At 39.9% G+C, this 20887-nt stretch overlaps 1 protein-coding gene across 1 annotated transcript in view; it reads left to right on the top strand.

The window, feature by feature from the left end:
• LOC124402516 (filamin-B) overlaps nucleotides 1-20887 on the top strand; it is a 79705-nt gene that overhangs the window by 47762 nt on the left and 11056 nt on the right. The window contains 19 exon segments of the mRNA XM_046875602.1: nucleotides 125-387; nucleotides 937-1534; nucleotides 1883-2056; nucleotides 2178-2340; nucleotides 3025-3185; nucleotides 4453-4620; nucleotides 4708-4831; nucleotides 4916-5069; nucleotides 6773-6962; nucleotides 7125-7372; nucleotides 7895-7975; nucleotides 9584-9686; nucleotides 10739-10879; nucleotides 11861-11989; nucleotides 12133-12306; nucleotides 13446-13604; nucleotides 14153-14356; nucleotides 15039-15191; nucleotides 16632-16754. Coding sequence (XP_046731558.1) covers nucleotides 125-387; nucleotides 937-1534; nucleotides 1883-2056; nucleotides 2178-2340; nucleotides 3025-3185; nucleotides 4453-4620; nucleotides 4708-4831; nucleotides 4916-5069; nucleotides 6773-6962; nucleotides 7125-7372; nucleotides 7895-7975; nucleotides 9584-9686; nucleotides 10739-10879; nucleotides 11861-11989; nucleotides 12133-12306; nucleotides 13446-13604; nucleotides 14153-14356; nucleotides 15039-15191; nucleotides 16632-16754 — 3510 coding nt within the window.

Raw genomic sequence — 20887 nt, 5'->3', positions numbered from 1 at the left:
ATTCACTTTGTTTTGTTGCATTGGACATTTAAGGGGGAAAAATATTCAATCCTTTACACAAGTTTCTGAAGTTTTCTTAAATAGAAAGTCCTTGAATAGAAAGTATAAATTCTGCTTGTTTCAGGAGTCGAGGTCGGTCAGGATCAGGAATTTGCAGTAGGCACTCAGAATGCCGGTGGTCAGGGCAAACTGGAAGCTCGGATTACCAGCCCAACAGGCAAATCTGTGCCTTGTGTAATGGAGCCACAGCTTGGTAAAGGAGCCAGCCTTGTCCGATACATCCCAAAAGAGGAGGGTGCCTATGCTGTAGAGGTCTTCTATGATGGCAACCCAGTGCCAGGGAGCCCTTTTACTGTGGATGCTACACTGCCACCTGATCCCAGCAAGGTGAATTGCTAAAACATAAACAGAAAAATCTGAAATATGTCCAGTTCTGAAGTGTTATATGGTTAATATTAATAATTTGGTCTCTGGTAATCACTGGTGCATAATTTATGATTTTTTTAATACTATTTTAGTATTTACAGTTATTTATGTACCTCAGTACTACACACTACACTACTAACCCTGTCACCAGTTCACCACAGTTCCGTCATTGGACCACTTTTAATAGATTCTGACCACTGTAGACCGGGAACACTCCAAAAAGAGCTGCAGTTTTGGAGATGCTCTGCCCCAGTCGTCTAGCCGTCTCAATTTGGCCTTTGTTAAACTTGCTCGAATCCTTACTCTTGCCCACTTTTCCTGCTTCTAACACATCAATTTAGAAGCCAAAAAGACAAAATGTTTATTTGCTGCTTAATATATCCAATCCACTAACAATTGCTGAAATGAAGAGATAATCAGAAGTCAAAATGCTATAATGCCATAATTATATGCCTGATCCATGTATATACTGTAATAGCTGGGAGTTGATGAATGGCTGTTCTTTCACAGGTCAAAGCTTATGGTCCAGGGTTGAAAGGAGGATTGGTTGGGAGTCCTGCGGAATTCACAATCGACACCAATGGCGCAGGAACAGGTGGCCTTGGTCTGACTGTAGAGGGTCCCACCGAAGCCAAAATCGAGTGTTCGGATAACGGTGACTGCACATGCTCCGTATCCTACCTTCCCACTGAGCCTGGCGAATACCTTGTTAACATCTTGTTTGAAAACACACACATACCCGGATCTCCTTTCCACGCTGACATCCAGTACCCCTTTGACCCCTCAAAGGTGGTGGCCTCAGGTTCAGGGCTGAAACGTGGTAAAGTGGGCGAGATCAGCGTGCTCAACGTGGACTGTGCCAAAGCCGGGCCTGGAAAGTTGACGTTGGAGGCTGTGCCTGATGTGGGCTCCAAGGCGAAGACAGAAGTGCTGGACAATAAGGATGGAACTTACACTGTGACTTACATGCCACTGACATCGGGCATGTACACACTGTTGCTTAAGTATGGAGGGAAGGCCGTCCCACAGTTCCCTGCCAAAGTGGTGGTGGATCCAGCAGTCGACACCAGCAAGGTGAAGGTGTTTGGGCCAGGAGTGGTTGGTGAAGGTATGTTTTTTCTTTTTTTTTTTTTTTTTCAGATTTTTTTTTCATACACCGCATTATGAGATCTGTTTTTTTTGGCTTTCTGATTCATTTTAGACTCACTCTTCTTCTCTAACCTGCTCTTTTATTATCAAGACATGGCAAACCATCTCCTTGTCTCATATTTCCAATGACATCATGTTGAGCTTAAATCTCTGACTGTTATCCTTTAAAGCATTGGATTTATGATGACACTTTTAAGGAGATGAATTGTTTTATTTTGATAGATGGTTATCCTTTGTGGTATGAGCTCATTCATGTTGTCTAACTCGTTTTTATGTACATCATTTGGCTTCCTTTGTCACCCTGCAGGTGTCTTTAGAGAGGCCACCACTGACTTCACTGTCGATGCTCGGGCTTTGAACAAAGTAGGAGGACAGCACATAAAAGCTGAGATTAAGAACCCATCTGGTGCTCCTACAGACTGCACCATCGATGACCAGGGCGATGGCACTTATAAAGTCGAGTATACTCCATTTGAGAATGGTACGGCCCAAAACAAGTATATTGTACTCTTTAATTATTGCTGTATGATATATTTTTTTACAGCAGTTGAAGATGATGCTTGGCTGTTGGTGGGTAATTTTATACGCAATGTTGCTTGTAGGTGTTCATGCTATCGAGGTGCTCTATGATGAGACTCCTCTGCCTAAGAGCCCGTTCCAGGTAGAAGTTAGTGAGGGTTGTGATCCCACTCGAGTTGTAGCTGAAGGCCCTGGATTGGAAGAAGCGCTAACCAACAAACCGAATAAGTTCTCGATAATCACAAGGTAACGCCCCTTTTATTTATTTTACTGTTATGTTTAAACTTAAAGCAGCAGTTTGTATTGTTAATTCACATTAAAGAAATACTAATTAATGTCTGGAAGACAATGCGTTTAAATATTTTTTCTTGTGATCACAACTTTTTTTTTCTTCACCACAACAAAAGTTTTCTTCTCCTGATCTTGACATAACAAACATTGTTTCCTCGGTACTTAATTTTTCTGTTTATTTGGCATTAGAGCATGTTCGAAAGGCAGCAGCATCACGGATGATCGCATTCGCACTCAGGGACTCACACAAACTGAAATAGCTGTGTGTCTTATGTGTATGTTGTCAATCACTGACAGACACAGAGCTATTTCACTTTGATTATGTCTCTGATCACTGTAAAAGTTAATGCGATCTTCGACGATGCCGCGGTGATGTTGCCTCAAGAACATGCTCTAATGGTGAATACACAAAAAAAATTAAGTGCTGATCATGAGGAAACAGTGTTTTTATCTAAATAACGAGAATATTTAGTCGTGACAACGAGAAAACCAACTTTTGTCTTTTCACGAGAAAACCAGAAAAAAAATACAAAATAATGCATATCCTCTTAGGACTTGCGTATAAATGCCTACAAAAGTGAACAAGAAATGCTTCAATTAAAGAGCATTTAAGGTCTTATATTGTGCCTGATTACACAGGGGAGCTGGTATCGGTGGCCTGGGCATCACGGTTGAGGGCCCATCTGAATCCAAGATGTCCTGCAAAGACAACAAGGATGGCAGCTGTGATGTCGAGTACACTCCTTACATTCCTGGACCTTATGATGTGAACATTACATATGGAGGACAGCACATTCCAGGTACATATTGTGTTGTATTTTGTAAGCCTCACAAAAAGCCTTATATGGTGTTAACATCAACAGTGCAGTGTTCCTTTAAATATTCTATATTATTCAGGCATCATTTACAATTGTATGCCTCCAAATTTGGGGTAAGAGTGTGGGGGGGGAACCACGAGTGGCTGGAAAAGTCAGTTGTCCTAATACCTTTGTACATTTGAAAACGGCGTTTTATATAAAAACGCTCCGCATCCACACCATCGTTTTCGATCGTTCCTCAAAAGTCGGCCATACACACTAAAACATTTGAAAAAACGCTCACATCTCTGTACTGTGCATAAGTAAACCGTAAGATGCTTCGACCTGCGTCAGTTTTGCCTGATGTTTATTTACCGTGTTTTCCGGACTATAAGCCGCTACTTTTTTCCCACGCTTTGAACTCCGCGGCTTAAACAATGAAGCGGCTAATTTATGGATTTTTTTCTGGGTTTTTCCCGGTTTCACAAACTTCAAGCCAAAAAACTGAGCGACATAACATTAGACCAATGAAATTACCGAACGGGTTCAGGTGAACCAATGAAACTCTTAATATTAAATCAGATGCGCTCTCACTGAATCGTACCTTACCACATCATAAATATGGATGATGTTCCTCTGATGTTTGACCTGCCGCTCACTCGGACTGTCTACAGGAAATGCGAATTATTCGTCACGCTGAAAACAACCGGGCATGAAAAAATACACTTCACCTGTGTTCTGAGCTGCACAGCATCTGGAGAAAAGCTTCACCGATGGTGATTTTTAAACGCACAACAATGCCAAAAGATAAACTCTCGAGAGAAATTGTTGTGAAAGGAAGGAGGAAGACAGTGAACAATGACTTTCTTGGTAGGCTACTGTTTAGATACAAACCATGTAACAGACACTGTCTTTCATTAAAGCCTGTGTAAAGTTCATTAGTTTCAGTGTAGACTGCGGCTTATAGACAGGTGCGGCGTGTTTATGTTCAAAATATAAATCTTTGTAAAATTTGAATATTTGGGTGCGCTTAATAGTCCGGAAATTACTTGGAGAGTGTTTTCAAAAAGCTAAATTTTCATTGACTAAAAATGGAGAGATAAATATGCGTTTTCAAACGCCTTAGTTTTCCTGCTCTAAAGACGTTCTCACTTTCTGCGAGGGTAAATAGATGCATTTACCTGGTTTAAAGTCTAATCTAACCACGGGGCCATGCATCAGTTATTAATTGTTTACATTTTTATATTTGTCATTTTTATTCTATATTCAGGAAGTCCATTCAGAGTGCCAGTTAAGGACATGGTGGACTCTAGTAAAGTAAAGCTTTCAGGGCCTGGAGTGGGTTCAGCTGTTCGTGCCAAGATCCCTCAGACTTTCACTGTGGATTGCAGCAAGGCTGGAATAGCACCATTGTCTGTAGCTGTAACAGGCCCTAAAGGTGAGAAAAAAACTAAAACGAAATGTCTCATACGATTTAAAGCCTGACTAGACATCTGTAATTTATTTAATCATTGCTTCCATTCAGGCGTGGCTGAGCCGGTTCAAGTAAAGGATAACGGAGACGGAACGCACACCGTAGCATACACGCCCTCTGTGGAAGGTCCTTACTCGGTAGCGGTCAAGTACGCAGAGGAAGAGATCCCACGCAGGTTAGCGTGACACTCCAGCATTCTTCCATATGTATGCAATAATTTTTGATCTGTAACGACTTCTACACACTGTCCTTTTTTCAGCCCGTTTAAACTGCGTGTCCTGCCCACACACGACGCCAGTAAAGTTCGTGCCAGCGGGCCGGGACTGACTACAAGCCTGCCTGCCAGCCTCCCTGTCGAGTTTACCATCGATGCCAAGGATGCAGGAGAGGGTCAGCTATCAGTCGAGATAACTGTGAGTCAACTACAGAGTGGTACACTACCATTAGAGTTTGGATTAAAGTGCAAGTTATATATAGGCTCAAGCTTTGAATCCATTTTTCATATTTAAAAAATTCACCATTTTTATGATTTTGAAAAAGAAATATCAAAATACAGCTGAGTTACGATGGTTCGACTTACAATTTTTCAATGTTACGATGATAGCGATATGACAAAATTGTAAAAATATTTTACATTTGCATACACAAATTTACATACGCAAATCTGTCCAATCAGGTGGTAATAATTATTTATTTATATTTACTCTCACAATATCAGATATCTTAGAAATTCAAATATCCATCCATCCATCCATCCATCAACCTACCCAATTACTTATCCATCTGTCTTTCTTTCCTTTTTTTCTATTATTCTTTGTTCCCTCTTTTCATTTTCCCTCTCATCTTCTTTCTTTATTCCTTTCTTTCTTTGCTCCCTCACTTCATTCACCCCATTCCTCCCGCTCTTTTCTTTCTTTCTTTCTTTCTTTCTTTCTTTCTTTCTTTCTTTCTTTCTTTCTTTCTTTCTTTCTTTCTTTCTTTCTTTCTTTCTTTCTTTCTTTCTTTCTTTCTTTCTTTCTTTCTTTCTTTCTTTCTTTCTTTCTTTGCTCCTTTTCTATATTCACCATCTTTCTTTCTTTCTTTCTTTCTTTCTTTCTTTCTTTGCTCCCTCACTTCATTCACCCCATTCCTCCCGCTCTTTTCTTTCTTTCTTTCTTAAGAAATAAATTCTAATAAAACAAGATGTCCCAGATGACACACAGCTGCTCAAATTCTTCTCTACCTATGTATGTTTATTTACATTTAAATTTATGGCATTTGCTCAGAGGCCCCAACAGTGGAAAGTGCTGGTCTTCTGACCATGTCTTAACCGCTTAGCCACCACTTCCCATTACTTATTAATCAGTGTGCAGTAATATAAAGCTTATAGTCAATGGTTGGCTGTTAGAAATGTCAGTCAAATGGTCACTTCCATTTAAGTTTGACGGGTCATGGCCATGGTAAATATACCGCACAAACAGTACCAGACTGTATAGAGAACGCCAGAAGGTCTGACTTGTTCGAGATAATTGAAGTGAAAAGCTACAAATAGACTAAACTAATTTACGGTAGATTTAGTACTCAAACACTAATCAGTGTTAGACTACCACATGTTGTATATTTGCAGTATTCTGTATTTCTCTCAGCCATTACTGTTTAATTTCGTCTGGCCTTGAGAAATGACCACATCACTCTTTTTATCATTAGATAGCTCAAACACGTTCCCACTTATTTCCGTGTCTCCTCGAGGTCCAGAAAAGCACATCCAGGGATTAGTGTAATAGGCCAGTAGTAAGAGAAATGGATGTCTTATTAAAGCCAAATGCGCAGTCCCTTAAGCAGTTGTGTTTTGAGTAATTTCCACCAGGGCCTCTCACCCCTCTATTTTACTGTCTGGAAAGTGATGAAGCACTACTTGCATGATTATATAGGTTGTAAGCGAGCCAAAGCTGCACTCCCGTCCGTGTTTGTGAACTTGCGCTGAGCTCGGTTCATCCCTAGACCTCTGTGCTCCTTGGCTCGAAGATTAGTTTCTGCTCGTTGTGAGATTTCTCCCGATCTTTTTGTCATCGCTACTCTTCTCCTGACAGTATGAGACTAGACAGGCCAGTAGTGATGTGCAAATTTGAATCCGCAGGACAAAGAGGGAAAAGCGAAAAAGATCAACGTTCAGGATAACCAGGACGGGACATACCAAGTGTCGTATGTGCCCGATAAAGTGGGACGCTACACCATCGTCATCAAATATGGAGGCGACGAGATTCCGACTTCTCCGTATAGAGTGCGGGCAACTACTACGGGAGACGCTAGCAAGTGCACAGCCACTGGTGAGTCTGAACATCAGCAAAAGAATATTGCTTATTAATGCATCCTTCAATGTACCGTAAACCCGGTTCTTAGTGTATAAATCAGTCACGTGACCAGATTCCTTCCATTTTACACTCATTATTTTCTCAATACAGACTAAACGTCCGATTCTTATTTCACAGGTCCTGGCATCGGGCCTACCATCGGCATTGGAGAAGAGGTGGGCTTTGTGGTGAACACGAAAGGTGCAGGGAAAGGGAAGGTCTCATGCGTCGTGGTCACACCCGATGGAACCGAGGTGGAGGCGGAGGTCATCGAGAACGAGGACGGCACCTTCGACATCTTCTACACTGCACTCAAGCCTGGGACCTACGTCATCTACGTGCGATTCGGTGGAGAAAACATCCCTCACAGCCCTTTTAAAGTCATGGTGAGGATCAGCTAATAATAACAGATTAACAGATAGAACATGCGAATAAGTTTGTGGGCTGTGAAATCGCAATCAAACTAAAAATATGAACCGAGTAGGTGTTTGATGGTTTTAATGCAATAAGGCTCGTATACTATAACAACACATTTATCTACACGAAAACATCTGTTTGCAGCTTTATCAGATTAAGTTAGATCAAATGTAAGTAAACAAAAACACCTGCTAGAAAACTGAATGAATAAATCTGTGAATTATTATAAATCAAAATTCTGAAACCAGAAGGTGGTTTAATAGGGTGTGTTTTCTTACTCTTGTTTGGTGCATCGGAGGGGAAAAGTCTTGTTCTGATGCATGCTAGATTTTAGTAGTAAAAATACAATTGCTGGAATGTTAGCTGGAGTATTTGGATATCTACATGCCGAAAAATGCAAAATATCACATTTCACACGACGCATGGTATTTTTATTCCAAAATCCCCTGTCTGTCCATAGTGTTTGTGTAACCTGCTCTCTCATTTCCCAGGCTACTGATGAGGCTCCTTTGCTGCAGCAGCAGTCACTCCAGCAGAATCAAGTCGCTCCAGGCGCCGGCTTCCAGCCCTGGGTACACACACCCCACACTCCCTCGTCCCTCTTATCCATCTCTCATCCCTCCTTCACACAGCCTGCACCGGCGATGGGATCCCTGAATGCACTACTTTCATTACCGCTTCCTCTTTTCAGCCTGTGTGCTGACCTCCAGGCTGGCTAGATACACACACACTTTTTAATCTCTCTCTCTTTTTCTCTCTCCCTGGCTGTATGTTTATCTTGGGTTTTCATCCCATTGCTCCTGTTCTACCTTGAAATGGAAATGATTTTTATGCAGGTCCGACTCAGACCTTTTTTTATATCGTTCTTTTCAGGAAATGGCTGTTTCATAGCTCATCTCCCTTCAAATTCCTGAATCGAGACTGTTCTCTTTTGTGGCTGAATTTCCTTAGAAATGACTTTTCTTTCATACTGGAGCCTGAGAAAAGATGATCAGAGGGCTTTCGGGTTTGTTTGGAGAGAAATCAGGGGTTCAGTAAAATGTGGCCCAGACAACAACACTAATTACAAAATATCTAAATATGAGGTGGTATCAAAAAGTTTTGAGACTAATAATGGTGCTATTCTGATCACGTCTGCAATTTCATCACGGCCAGCAAGTTAAAACAAAGAGCAAACGTGAAATACCGAGTGAAACCGGATAAATCTACCACAGAGACGTTTGACATGACATACGTTCGACACACGGCGATGCTGCAGCGATTCACTTGAGGTGTTTTTCGAATCGCGGGCGCGCTTCAAGAAAGGAAGAAGAAGAGAGATCAGAAAGACCTTCAACAAGCTCGAAAATGTCGAGACCGTTCGGCTACTTGTGCATGATGATCATCAGGGGAAAAAATCCATATTTGGCTCCTGCAGAGTTTGCTTTCTTCCTGAAGATGAAGATCCGACTCAAAGGTCGCCGTTTTGACACCATTGCAGAGATCCAGCGTGAATGGCAGAAGGTGATTGACACACTTTAAAAGAAAAACTTCCAGGACACATTTCAGAAGAGGCAGGAATGCTGGGAGCTGTTTTACTGTGCAAGGGGAGTATTTTGAAGGAGGTAGTGTGTTAGCATGGATAAATAAAGTAATTTCTTATAAACAGGGCAGCTCTAGAAAACTTTTTTGATACCACCGCATAAAATACACACTGTACATGAGGATTGAAAATTCTATTTTATATATATATATATATATAAATATATATATATATATATATATATATATATATATATATATATAAATATATATATATATATATATATATATATATATATATATATATATATATATATATATATATATAAATATATATATATATAAATATAAAAATTTTTTTTTTTTTTTTTTAAACAAGAGTTCAATCTCCTGCTTCCTTCTAACTCTTTTTTCAGAATCTTTGTCATAACTCTTGCAGGTGTTGCAGGAGTTTGATTCATCATTTAGGTGTCTGATGCATGTTTCTGCCATGGCTGAATCACTGAACCGATACGTCTCCGCTCTTCCTGCACTTCTTTTCACTTTTCAAACAGAGTTTCAGAGAATGGATATTTTTATAAAACACCCTTGTTGATCTGGAGCCCTTCTAGGAAATCCTAAATGTCCTCTTTATAATTTGTGTTTCTTCTCACGCACAGGTCACGGATGGTGCTTACGTTCCTGTGAGCAGTATGAACGGCGCTGGCTTCCGGCCATTCGACATGGTGATCCCCTTCACTCTTAGCAAGGGTGAAATCACAGGTGAGCGCTAAGTTCATATAATGGTCATTATTAAATTATTTATGCTTGTATTCATAGAATAAAGAGCACAAATATAAGAAGTTATAGCCTTATAATGTTTATGTAAAAGATAGATATTCCTCTTTACTGTTCATACAGTGGCTTGTTCTTGAGACACGTGCATGTTCCTGTTTATTAGATTTGTTTTTTTAGATTCAACCTCATTGTCACTGTGCAAGGTACATTTACAGAGCCAATGAAATGCATATGCAATATGCATTTGTATGCAAAACACTAGGCAAAAGAATTGGACAGTGAATGAATAAAAGAATGTTGAAAATATGTTCAAATTTGACATCGTTCAGATGAACTTCTGTATGATGTAGAAGAGGAGAAGATGTTAGCAAACTGCCTCACTATCACAGTCGAACGTGGAGGGGTTTGGGGTTGTTCTGGAGCAGGGAAGGTTAGAGACCAACATGGCCGCCATTCGAAACTTAAACACAATGCCAATCTCTCTCTGGACTGGCGCTAATCGAAACCAACTGCACTATACAACAAGAAAATGACCCGAAGCTTACGTCCAAGCTCTGTTAGAGAGCAAATATGCAGCAAATGCAAATAGAGGGGTGGAGTTATCGGTCATAGAATAGCCTGCCCAGTCATTGCACTTAAATCCTCTCTGGGATGACCTGGTTTAAAAGGTCAGAAAGAAATCTTCAACTAATGACGAATTAGAACAAGAGGCATGGCAGAGTATTTCAGCTGAATGTTTGGAGAGATGAACTGTGTGTAAATAATAAGATTTGTGCATTTATAAATTACTGCATACTGTTAAATGACCTAGTTTGTTGCATATTAACAAAAGGAACATGCACTTGTCTCGAAAACCATCAAAGACTCAATGTTTCTGAACTTTTGACATACATTGTGCATCTGCAAGTCGTCCAGGTTTGTGAATTGATTGTGAAATACTCAATGTTCAATTCTTAGTGTTCAATCGAATAAAGACCAATTTTTTATTATAATAATTTTTGATAATGACATCATTTAACTGTGCTTTTCATCTCCAGGCGAAGTTCACATGCCATCAGGCAAAACAGCTCAGCCCGAGATCATCGACAACAAGGACGGCACAGTCACTGTAAAATATGCTCCAACAGAGGCGGGACTCCACGAGATGCACATTAAATACAATGGCTTGCACATACCAGGTAAAAGGGCATGGGTGTGTCTTGGGGCTTGAAAAAAATGCTGACTGAAGTACATTAAAAATCAGCAGTGTGCAAAAAGAACATGCAGCTCTTACCAGCTGAGTATCAGTGTCCTCCTCCATAATTAATTCCCTCTCAGCTTTCTTCCCTCCATCCTTCCTGTGTGCAGGCTCGCAACATGCGTCAACGTTGAGGTTGAGGTTGAAGGGAGTTGAAAAGCTTCACCTTTCATGCTGTTTTCCTAGAGAAGTAGTGAGGATAGGGAAGACTAATCGTTTATAATGATTTACTTTGACGTTGTGCAAGATCTCTTGTATGACTTCATGCTCAGGGAATGCAGCCTCTGTGTAGTATGGGAACCATAGACTCAAGCGAGGATCGTGTCAGGGCTCGCACAAAAGGCAGCCATGACATGATCCAGTCACTAATCCACATTTGTCAGCTGCCACAGCAGGTATTAAGTGTCATGAATTATGCTAGTGTAGTGCATCGATTCAGGTTGAACAATAGAGTCATTTAGACAAGCCTTCCCCCTAGCCATATTACCATATATGGCATGAATCATGCGTGATTCACTGTTCCTTCAATTGCCCCAGGATAAACGATGACTCAAGTCTAATTACACATGTGGATATCCGCTTCAGCATTAACACTCCACCTTGATAAAATGTTCATTGTCTATTGTTCGCTCTGTACTTATTTTTTTTTTTGTCTTTCTTTTGCAATGACCGAGAGAGAAAAAATGGCATTGAGCCAAGTCCTTTCGCAAGAATCTGTTCTGAAATCCAACAGTAGCCAGGAGAGTATTGCGTCACCTCTCAATGCAGTCGCTTGCACTTTTAAACACTTTGTGGACATATGATTTTACCTTGGAATAGAAAAGTTTAATAGTGACATGAAACTTCGCAGTTATTAGCATATTTTTTGGCATGTCCTAAATCACTGCCGAATGAACTGAACATGTGTGGGTTTTCTCCACAGAGAGTCCTCTACAGTTCTATGTCAACAACGCTAACAGTCCCAATGTGACCGCGAACGGCCCAGGCCTCGTGTATGGTGTTGCTAACAAACCAGCTACTTTTACCATCTACACTGAGGATGCTGCAGAAGGTGGGCATATGTATATAATTATAAAGGCTTTTCACAGCCTTTTTACAAAATATATCACATAAGACACTTTATAATACGTCTGAATCTTGGTAACATGTTTTAGTTTTTTGACTGATAGCGATTTTGTATATTTTTTTGTGTAGGTGGACTTGACCTGGCTGTCGAAGGCCCGTCAAAGGCAGAGATCAGTTGCATTGACAACAAGGATGGCACTTGTACGGTCACGTATATTCCTACACTACCTGGAGATTACAACATTCTGGTGCGTTATAATGACAAGCACATAGCTGGCAGCCCCTTTACTGCCAGGATCACAGGTAAGGACTTGAGCTGCATGTATAGTACTGTACAGCATTCATTTTGATTATTAAGGTATTTAATGGGCGCAATAGTGACTCGAGGTTAAGACACTCGATTACTGTTCAGAGGTTCAGGGGTTTAAATCCCCAGTACCTCCAAGATGCCACCATTCAGGTCAATTGTTTATCATCAAATTGGTATTTATTGTTTTATAGAATATAATACACCAACCAGGCATAACTTTATGACCGCCTCCCTAATATTGTGTTGGTCCCCCTCTTACTGCCAAAACAGTCCTGACCTGTTGAGCATAAACAGCATTAACTTCTTCAGCAATTTGAGCTACAGGAGCTCGTTTGTCGCTCCACACCTGCATCATTGAACCTCAGCCACCCATGACCCTGTCACCGTTTTACCACTGTTCCTTCCTTGGAGCACTTTTGATAGATACCACTGCAGGCAAGGAACATCCCACAAGAGCTGCAGTTTTAAAGATGCTCTGACCCAGTCTTCTACCAGTCACAATTTGTTAAACTCACTCTAATCCTTACGCTCGCCCATTTTTCCTGCTTCATACACATCAACTTTGAGGACAAAATGTTTATTTGCTGCCTAATAAATCCCACTCACTAACCGGTGCCATGATGACGAGATAATCAGTGTTTTTCACTTCACCGCTCATTATATTATGATGTCATAATGTTATGCCTGAGCAGTGTATATAGTTGTTTGGTTACAGCATGTACTGTACCAACTGTATATTATATATAATTTATAATATAAAATATACAGTTTTTTCAGTCCACGGTGTAACCAAACAATGTTTCACCAGGAACAAGGTGCTACATGAAATAACAAAAATACACAAGACGCCATGGAACTAAGACATAAACAGATGTACACGTACGACTACATAATGTGCATTTGTGTAAACACTACAACATGGTACTATAGAACAATAACACAGTGAATGACCCTTAATCAGGACAAGGCCCTTAATCCTATCTGTGACCTTGCGCTTAGAACCCTGACATCCTAAGAAGTTTGGGAATATGATAAAAAGAATTTCACTGTGCTGTAATTTATATTTGCGTTTTATAATTAAACGTATGGCTTGGTCCTTTCTGAGGTATTGGATTTTTGTTCTTTTTTGCAGAAGACAACAAAAGGAGGTCTCAGGTAAAGCTGGGCTCAGCAGCTGACTTTGCACTGGATATCACAGAAACGGACCTCAGTCAGCTCACAGCTAGCATCAAAGCTCCCTCAGGTCGTGATGAACCCTGTCTCCTCAAGAGGCAGCCGAACAACCACATTGGTATGAGGATCTCATAATAAAAAGTTATTTTTTTCTAGAATTGTAGAACTTTTTATTGATTGTATAGCTTGGGTCAGAAAAGAGCTAGATTAGGGGGGAGATGGTAGCTCAGTGGACAATGGACTTCAAATCCAAATACCACCAATTTGCCACTGCTGGGCCCTTGAGCAAGGCTCTTAACCTTCAACTTCGCTCTGGATAATGGCGTCTGCCAAATGGCATTAATGTAAATAAAGATTTATAGTATACTTTCCTACGTTCTCCTTTTCACTTATATCTGCATTAAAGTTCTGCAAGATAGAAAAAAAATGCAGTACCTCCCTGCAGTGTAATACATTTAACTTGTATTGCAACAGCCAGCTTTAGTCCACCAAATATGCTGACTAAAGCTTTAAAATTACTTTTATTTTTTTTTGATCGCCTTGCTCCTGCCAGTGAAACTCATAACACACAAACTAAGTTAGATCCCATAGGATCCCATTATTGTTTCTTTATCCTTTTTTTGTACAATTGATGCCATTTTTCCCTCTTTTCTCTACATCCCCCAGGTATTTCTTTCATTCCCAGAGAAGTCGGCGAGCACTTGGTCAGCATTAAGAAGAACGGACGCCATGTTGCCAACAGTCCCATCTCCATCATGGTGGTGCAGTCTGAGATTGGAGACGCCAGCAGGGTGAAGGTGTTCGGGCCGGGCCTGGTGGAAGGTCACACATTCCAGATGGCTGACTTTATAGTGGACACGAGAGATGCTGGTGAGTTTTGAGTCCTGGTCAAAGTGTTATTTAAAACCTAAAAGAAAACTCTTAATACCAATTTTTTTGGGTTTACAGAACACATTCAGTATATCATGTACTCACGAATACAAAGTGACTGATATTCAGGAGCTGCCATCCCTTTCTTTAACGATAAGACGTATTGACCTAGAAAAGAACAGCCTGTGTTGCGTTATGTTTGAGGAAGCTGATGAACGATGATGTTTTGGATGCCTGTTATAGAGCAGTAGGCCAGATGTAGATGTTAGTTAATTGAATAATCCTGACGGGAATGATTTACAGCAGGCATTTCCCCATCAAATTCTTGAAATAGTGCCATGTAATTATGGCCTATTTAGTCTAAATTGCATCATCTCTTGGGTGGACTGTGTAAGCGCTGACTGAACAAGTCAATTTTTTGCCAGAATGTCTGCCTTTTTTTTTATTTGCCTAATTTACTGGTGTATTTATGTTCCCTAATCTGGTTAATTGGGCAAAATAGGATTCAAATAGACAGTTAAAAGTGGCTCAAGAGGGAATTTGTAAATAGACGTAATTGGTATGGCATTATATTGGAATTCTTTGTAAAGTCAAAAATTCCTGGTTGTAGTTAGTTTACGCATGTTCGAGAAGATGCCAATTGTAAATAATAATGACTAATCTCAGTCTTCTGTGCACCAAGGTTATGGAGGACTGGCTCTGTCCATTGAAGGCCCAAGCAAGGTGGACATTCAGACAGAGGACATGGACGATGGGACCTGTGGTGTTGCCTACTGTCCTACAGAGCCCGGTACCTATGTAGTGTCCATTAGGTTTGCAGAAGAGCACGTTCCTGGTAAGTTAAATGCATTACATAATTTTATGCTAAATTTTTACTTAATCTGCGCTCTGACACCCTACCAGTGGTGGATAAACTACCTGAACCATGTACTTGAGTTAAAATACAGATCACTCAGTAAAATTATCCAGTAACAATCCAGTGAAAGTGCTCCCTTAAAATTTTCACGTAAGACTCGAATGTTAATCTTAACAAATGTATTAATTAATCAACCAATCAATTAACCAATTAATGTCAGTTGGCAAATTAATTAGCTAATTTATTAATTTATTAATTAATTAGTCAAACACTGATTGATATCTATTAACATTTATCATGAGCCCAAAACCTTTTTTTCAACTACATTCAAAAAGGCCAAGTGTGTTACAGCAAGTACGGCAAGGAGTTTCTTCCATCATTTATTCCTCTCAAAATGTTCTGCTTGCTGTTGAACTGATGCTGAACTGTATGGTCGTGATAAGTAGATACTACGAAGCGCCAATCAAAACAAGTTCAAAAGAGAGCGTATGCTCGACCCTGATTGGTGGTTTGCTACTGGCTTTACCACTAATAATTAAAGAAACGGCTGATTTCGCAAAATGTAGTTGAGATTTTTTGACTTGGAAATGTAGTGAAGTCTCTGCAAATGGAAATACTTCATTAAAGTACAGATACGCGAAAAAGCTACTTAAGTACAGTAACAAATTGCATTTACGTCACTACACGGACACCAGCCACGAAACCACAGGTAACTATTCCTTTCCATTCGTGTATGTGTGGAAAAGGATTAAAATATATGAATTGGTGTAGCATAACTAACTCATGCGAATGAGTAGCCTCAGGAGTTCTTCAGTTCCCATTGGACTGTCTAATGTCTCAGTTCCTACAGGTGTGCGGTTGCTGTGAAGGTCACTATTAAAAGAGCTCTACTCAGATTACAGGGAAAAGGAATCAAAGGTTATAAATGCTGCTTCAGTCTCATTTTGCAGATGAAAGAGTGGCGTACTGTAGGCCAGGGTCTATAAAGATATGTAAGGAAACTGCTTCTGCTGTCAGATTTTGAAGTGGGCATCGATTTTAATATCAGCCAAAATAAAAAAAGAAATAATGAATTAAAAGATTTATTATCTCTAAGTAAATCCACTTAAAATGTACTCTCAATTCTAAATTATGCGGACTGACTCGATCCAACACTGATCTCTCAGGATTGCAGTTCATGGACTCTGATCCTTGGTTCCGATCCCGACAGGATTGAAGCTTTGGTATTAAATTGTTCAGCTTTTACACAAACAATGCAGTGACTTTTTGTACTAACCTGCAGTTAATAACCGAAGCCCAGCTTTTACTGTACGGCTGTACACAGATATTGTCTTCCGCTGAAGTGCAACACTGCAGAGCTTTGTGAAGGGTACGACTGGCTCTCTTTGGCATTCTCAGTTTTCTCCTGTCTGTCCACAGGGAGTCCATTCAGTGTGAAAGTAACAGGAGAAGGACGAATCCGTGAGAGTATCAGCCACCGCCAACGAGCCGCTTCGGTTGCCACAGTTGGAAGTGCTTGTGATCTTAACCTGAGGATCCCAGGTGAGGAAATGAGTCCTTTTGGTGCCATTTGTCTAATCCTAAAATCGTGTTTTTGATGGGACAATACACACCTGGGACATAATTGTGGGAAATTAGCAATGGAGTTACTTTTACCAGTAGGAAGTTGGTTATTTTCCCTAGTGGATTTACTTCCTGTAAATTATCCAAGATTTCATTTATTAGTGAACGAAAGGTTGTCCTCTTTATCTGATTACATCTGTGACTTAGTCGTTGCTTTTTAGCAGCTACATGAACTTTTTCTATCGACTTGTTAATAAAAGTTTGTTCTTGGGTAAAACATTTAGCTGGAATTTCTGTCGGATTTGCTGCAATTGAAAATGAATCAATTCTTTCTGACCAGTCAGCGTTGCTTTAGTTCACTTTGTACGGCTGCAGTTTCTGGGTATCTCGTATCATACCGTCCTTCTTAAATCAATGATTCAACCACATGACAATGCTCGCAAAACTAATATGTAAAAGAATGAGCTTTATGCTGGCTGACAGGATTTATGAAACCATTACCACACGATCTTTCATGCATATCTGTTGGATGGAGATATCTCGTGGAGGATGCCTGCCACCTGGAGTTGGTTTGTCTCATGGAATTGTCATACAGACAGGAATTCGAACATGAATCAGAAGGTCTGGCTTGTTGTGACTCCCTGGACAGAGATTTTGTTTTATATACAAACCCATCAACAGAAATTGATGCAATAAATACTTGTTATATGGGGAAGATACTCGGCTTGTTCTTCCACGGTAGGTTGAAAAGTGAAAGTGGAAGTTTTTTATCGAATGAGTTTTACTACTTCCTGTTTCAAGATGGTTCCATTAAAAAAAAAAACCCTCACACCCTGGTTTCAATGTGAGTTACGCTATGATTAGGATTCCTGAAAAAACTGTTCAGATGAAGTTCCTGAGTAAAATTTGGATGTTTCAATGTCTATCTTACTGCCTGAATTCAAATAAGCACACACACGATGTGGACAAATGTATTGACTTTTCCAGTCATATGCAGTTCTTCAGATGTTTTTGAATGCAGTAGCATTACATTTTCCCTCAATTGATCTAGGAGACCCAACCCTGTTTTCAGCAAAACCAACATGCCAATGCCCCTGTGTACCTGAACATATAGCTTACATGGTTCTGCATGGAAAGATCTTGAATGGCCTCCTATAGAGCTCTGGCCTCAACCCTATAGGATGAATTAGAGCACTGACTGCAGCCCAGGCCTCCTCACCTACATCAGTACCTCAATGTACTAATGAATACACATCAACACAGATCTCTACGGTCATGCTTGACACTAGTTCCACCATCAAGATTTGTTTTAATTCATTCCTTTTGCTTATTTGTCTAATTACCTGTATGCTGGAAAATCTACATTTCCACAATCCATTTAAAACCTGTGTTAAAATGAAGATATGGTGAGTCTTACTATGAGGAGGTGTTTGTTTAGGATTTTCTGGAAAGGGGTCACCAGTATAACAGGCAGGTTAAGGTTGTAAAGTTAAAGCTTGGGAGAATCTTTGAGATAGACTTTGGAGTTTGAACTTTTGTTGTGTCTCTTCAAGCTGACAAGATGGTTTTTGATCTGTAAGAAAATAATAGTTGGTGAGAAAATTACTTTTATAACACAAACCGTGGCAACAGATAAAAACTTTTGTTCTTTTTTGCCGAATAGATGTGGTATGTGAGATTAGAAGATTCGGCACGGCTTCCGAATGTTTTACTCCTCGCTTCTGGGCTAAGATCACATGCTAACAAGTCCTGACTTTTTTACATTCCAGCTCATGCTGTTCTTTCTCTTTCTCAACAAAGCCATCCAAGAAGTTACCAATAAACAATGGATAGGTTTATTTGCTTTCTTACTTGTATCGGTTCAAATGGGAATCGTATAGTAAGTAAAACCACATGTTAGGTGACGTATGCGTGTCGTGTGTAATATTAAAGAATGAGGACACTGGATCTGCACTGTAACTTAACAGCGTTACGCCAGAGACCAGTGCAGCTGGTGTGTCGAACGGTCACGTCATATGCTGTTGATGGAGTTTGGTGCATTCTGACTCAGGCCATATGTGAGCCATGTTTAAAGATTCACTTGTGCAGAATGAGGTTGTAATGTAATGTAATGGAGGGTTCCTTCTGAGTAATGAGTGCTGTAATGGAATAGAGGCCACACAGCATTTCGCTCCCGTGTGGGACATGGCTTGTGTACTGGCTGGGTGTAAGGGTGGTGCCTCGCTCTATACCTCACTTACCAAACTGGTGCACACAATATGGTCAAAAGTTTGTGGAAGAAATGCTTGTGGAAATTTGGGCACATTCAGCCAAGAAAAGTCATAATCTGATGTAGGTGAGATGAGGAGGACCTGAGGTGCAGTCAGCGTTCCAATTTAATCCCAAAAGTCTTCAATAGCAAACGATTCCAGATTTTCCACCTCCAACCCATGTATAGCATATCTTTATGGATTTGGCTTTGTGTTCAGAGGTATTGTCATGCTGAAGCAGGTTTGAGCCTATTATTTAAAGTAAAGGGAAAATTGAATGCCAGAGCTTCTCAATGAGATTCTATAGAATTCTGTGCAACATTGTGGAGGTGAAAAAACCCACATATGGCCAGAAAAAGCAATTAATAATAATTTTTTTCCATATAGAGTTCTCAATGGCTAAGATTTGGAAGCATTCTGAATATACTATTCGAATATTAATATTAAATTATGTACATTAAGCAGTTTGTATGTATGTAGAAAATAGACAATGATATTTATTTATTTATTTATTTATTTATATTTTCCATTTTCCATTTATTCATTCATTCATTTATTTATTTTTTAAAACGGATCTTTTCCCCATATTCCTTATTTACCCCTGTGACGCACTGTGCCCCACTACCATGGATAATTCATTCATTATAATTCATGCATCAGAGGAGGAAATCAGCATTTAGGCTCAGTTTATTCTAGAAAATTAGTTTCTCTAAATTTATTGCTGTTTAGATAATGAATTTTTTTGCTGATAATTTGAAGCGAACATGTTTTGCGGTTATGCCAATCACTATAACGCTAACCGTGTTTAATGCAAGGTTATAGGTTAATGCTTTTTTTTTTTTTTTTTTTTTTTTTTTTGTGATTGTGACATACACTTTAGATTTTAATAAAACCGATATAAACAAGAACGGCTACGATGGCTGGTGTGAACGAAGGTCATGTGATATTCCCGGATTGATTTTTCTTCCATCACCAAGTCTTAATAATAGATATGAGCTTTAAATTAAAATTTTATTGTTTACAATGCAGTTTAATCTATTAGACTCTCTAAGAATGGGATTCAGCACTGGAACCATCAGTCTCATTTCTGATTTATGAGTTGTGTGTATGTGCTGAGGTGCATTTTGTTTCCTGTATTGTTGGTTTCAAGTAAAAGAAAAATTGCTCATAACTGTTGTACCATGTGATAAGAACAAACTTGCTTTCTAGATGTTTCTGTTCGTACTTTCTAAATTGGTTTTTGTATACGTTATCATGGAGCGCATTACTCAGTAACTTAAGTGGAACAAATCGAAAACGTGTGTAGGTAAGAAAGTGTAGTCTGTAAGTCTGGAGCCACAGACAAGTTTGAAGTACATTCCCCTGTGATTTCTCTGATTTATTTTCCTGTTTTAAAAAGTCTGTCGAGGCCGTATTTCTTTCGTGTTCTACTTTTTTCCCCCTCTTTTCATCTTCTTCCTCTCTTGATGTTTCCTTGTTTTTTTTTTTTTTTTGGCTGTCCTTTACCTCACTTGTTTCTTTTCTCTTTCTCTGCCTGTGTCTTTTCTCTTCAGTGACATGGTTTCTCCTGGCTCTGGCCCAGGAACTCCTCTCTCGCGGAGTGTATCGCTCTCACTGTTTTGTGTGGCTGGAGAGAAAACCCTCATACTCTCCACGGCGCTTGGGCGTCAGTAGCATCACTGTGCGCACAGTGAGGCTCAACAGGATGGGCACAGCATCCGTGCCGAGGCCCTGTGGGCTGGAGGGTGCGTTATAAGTGCTGGGCATGCAGGACAAAGAGGTTGGCAGAAGAGCGCTTGCTATTGTTTGCAGCACGAGTGTTCATGAGTGTTCCTTGCATGTTCAAATAGCATATGGCTAGGT

The sequence above is a fragment of the Silurus meridionalis genome, chromosome 19 (genome assembly GCF_014805685.1).
Source record: "Silurus meridionalis isolate SWU-2019-XX chromosome 19, ASM1480568v1, whole genome shotgun sequence".
NCBI classification, from domain to species: Eukaryota; Metazoa; Chordata; class Actinopteri; order Siluriformes; family Siluridae; genus Silurus; species Silurus meridionalis.
The sequence above is the reverse complement of the archived record's forward strand: the minus strand, read 5'-3'. Positions and strand labels throughout refer to the sequence as shown.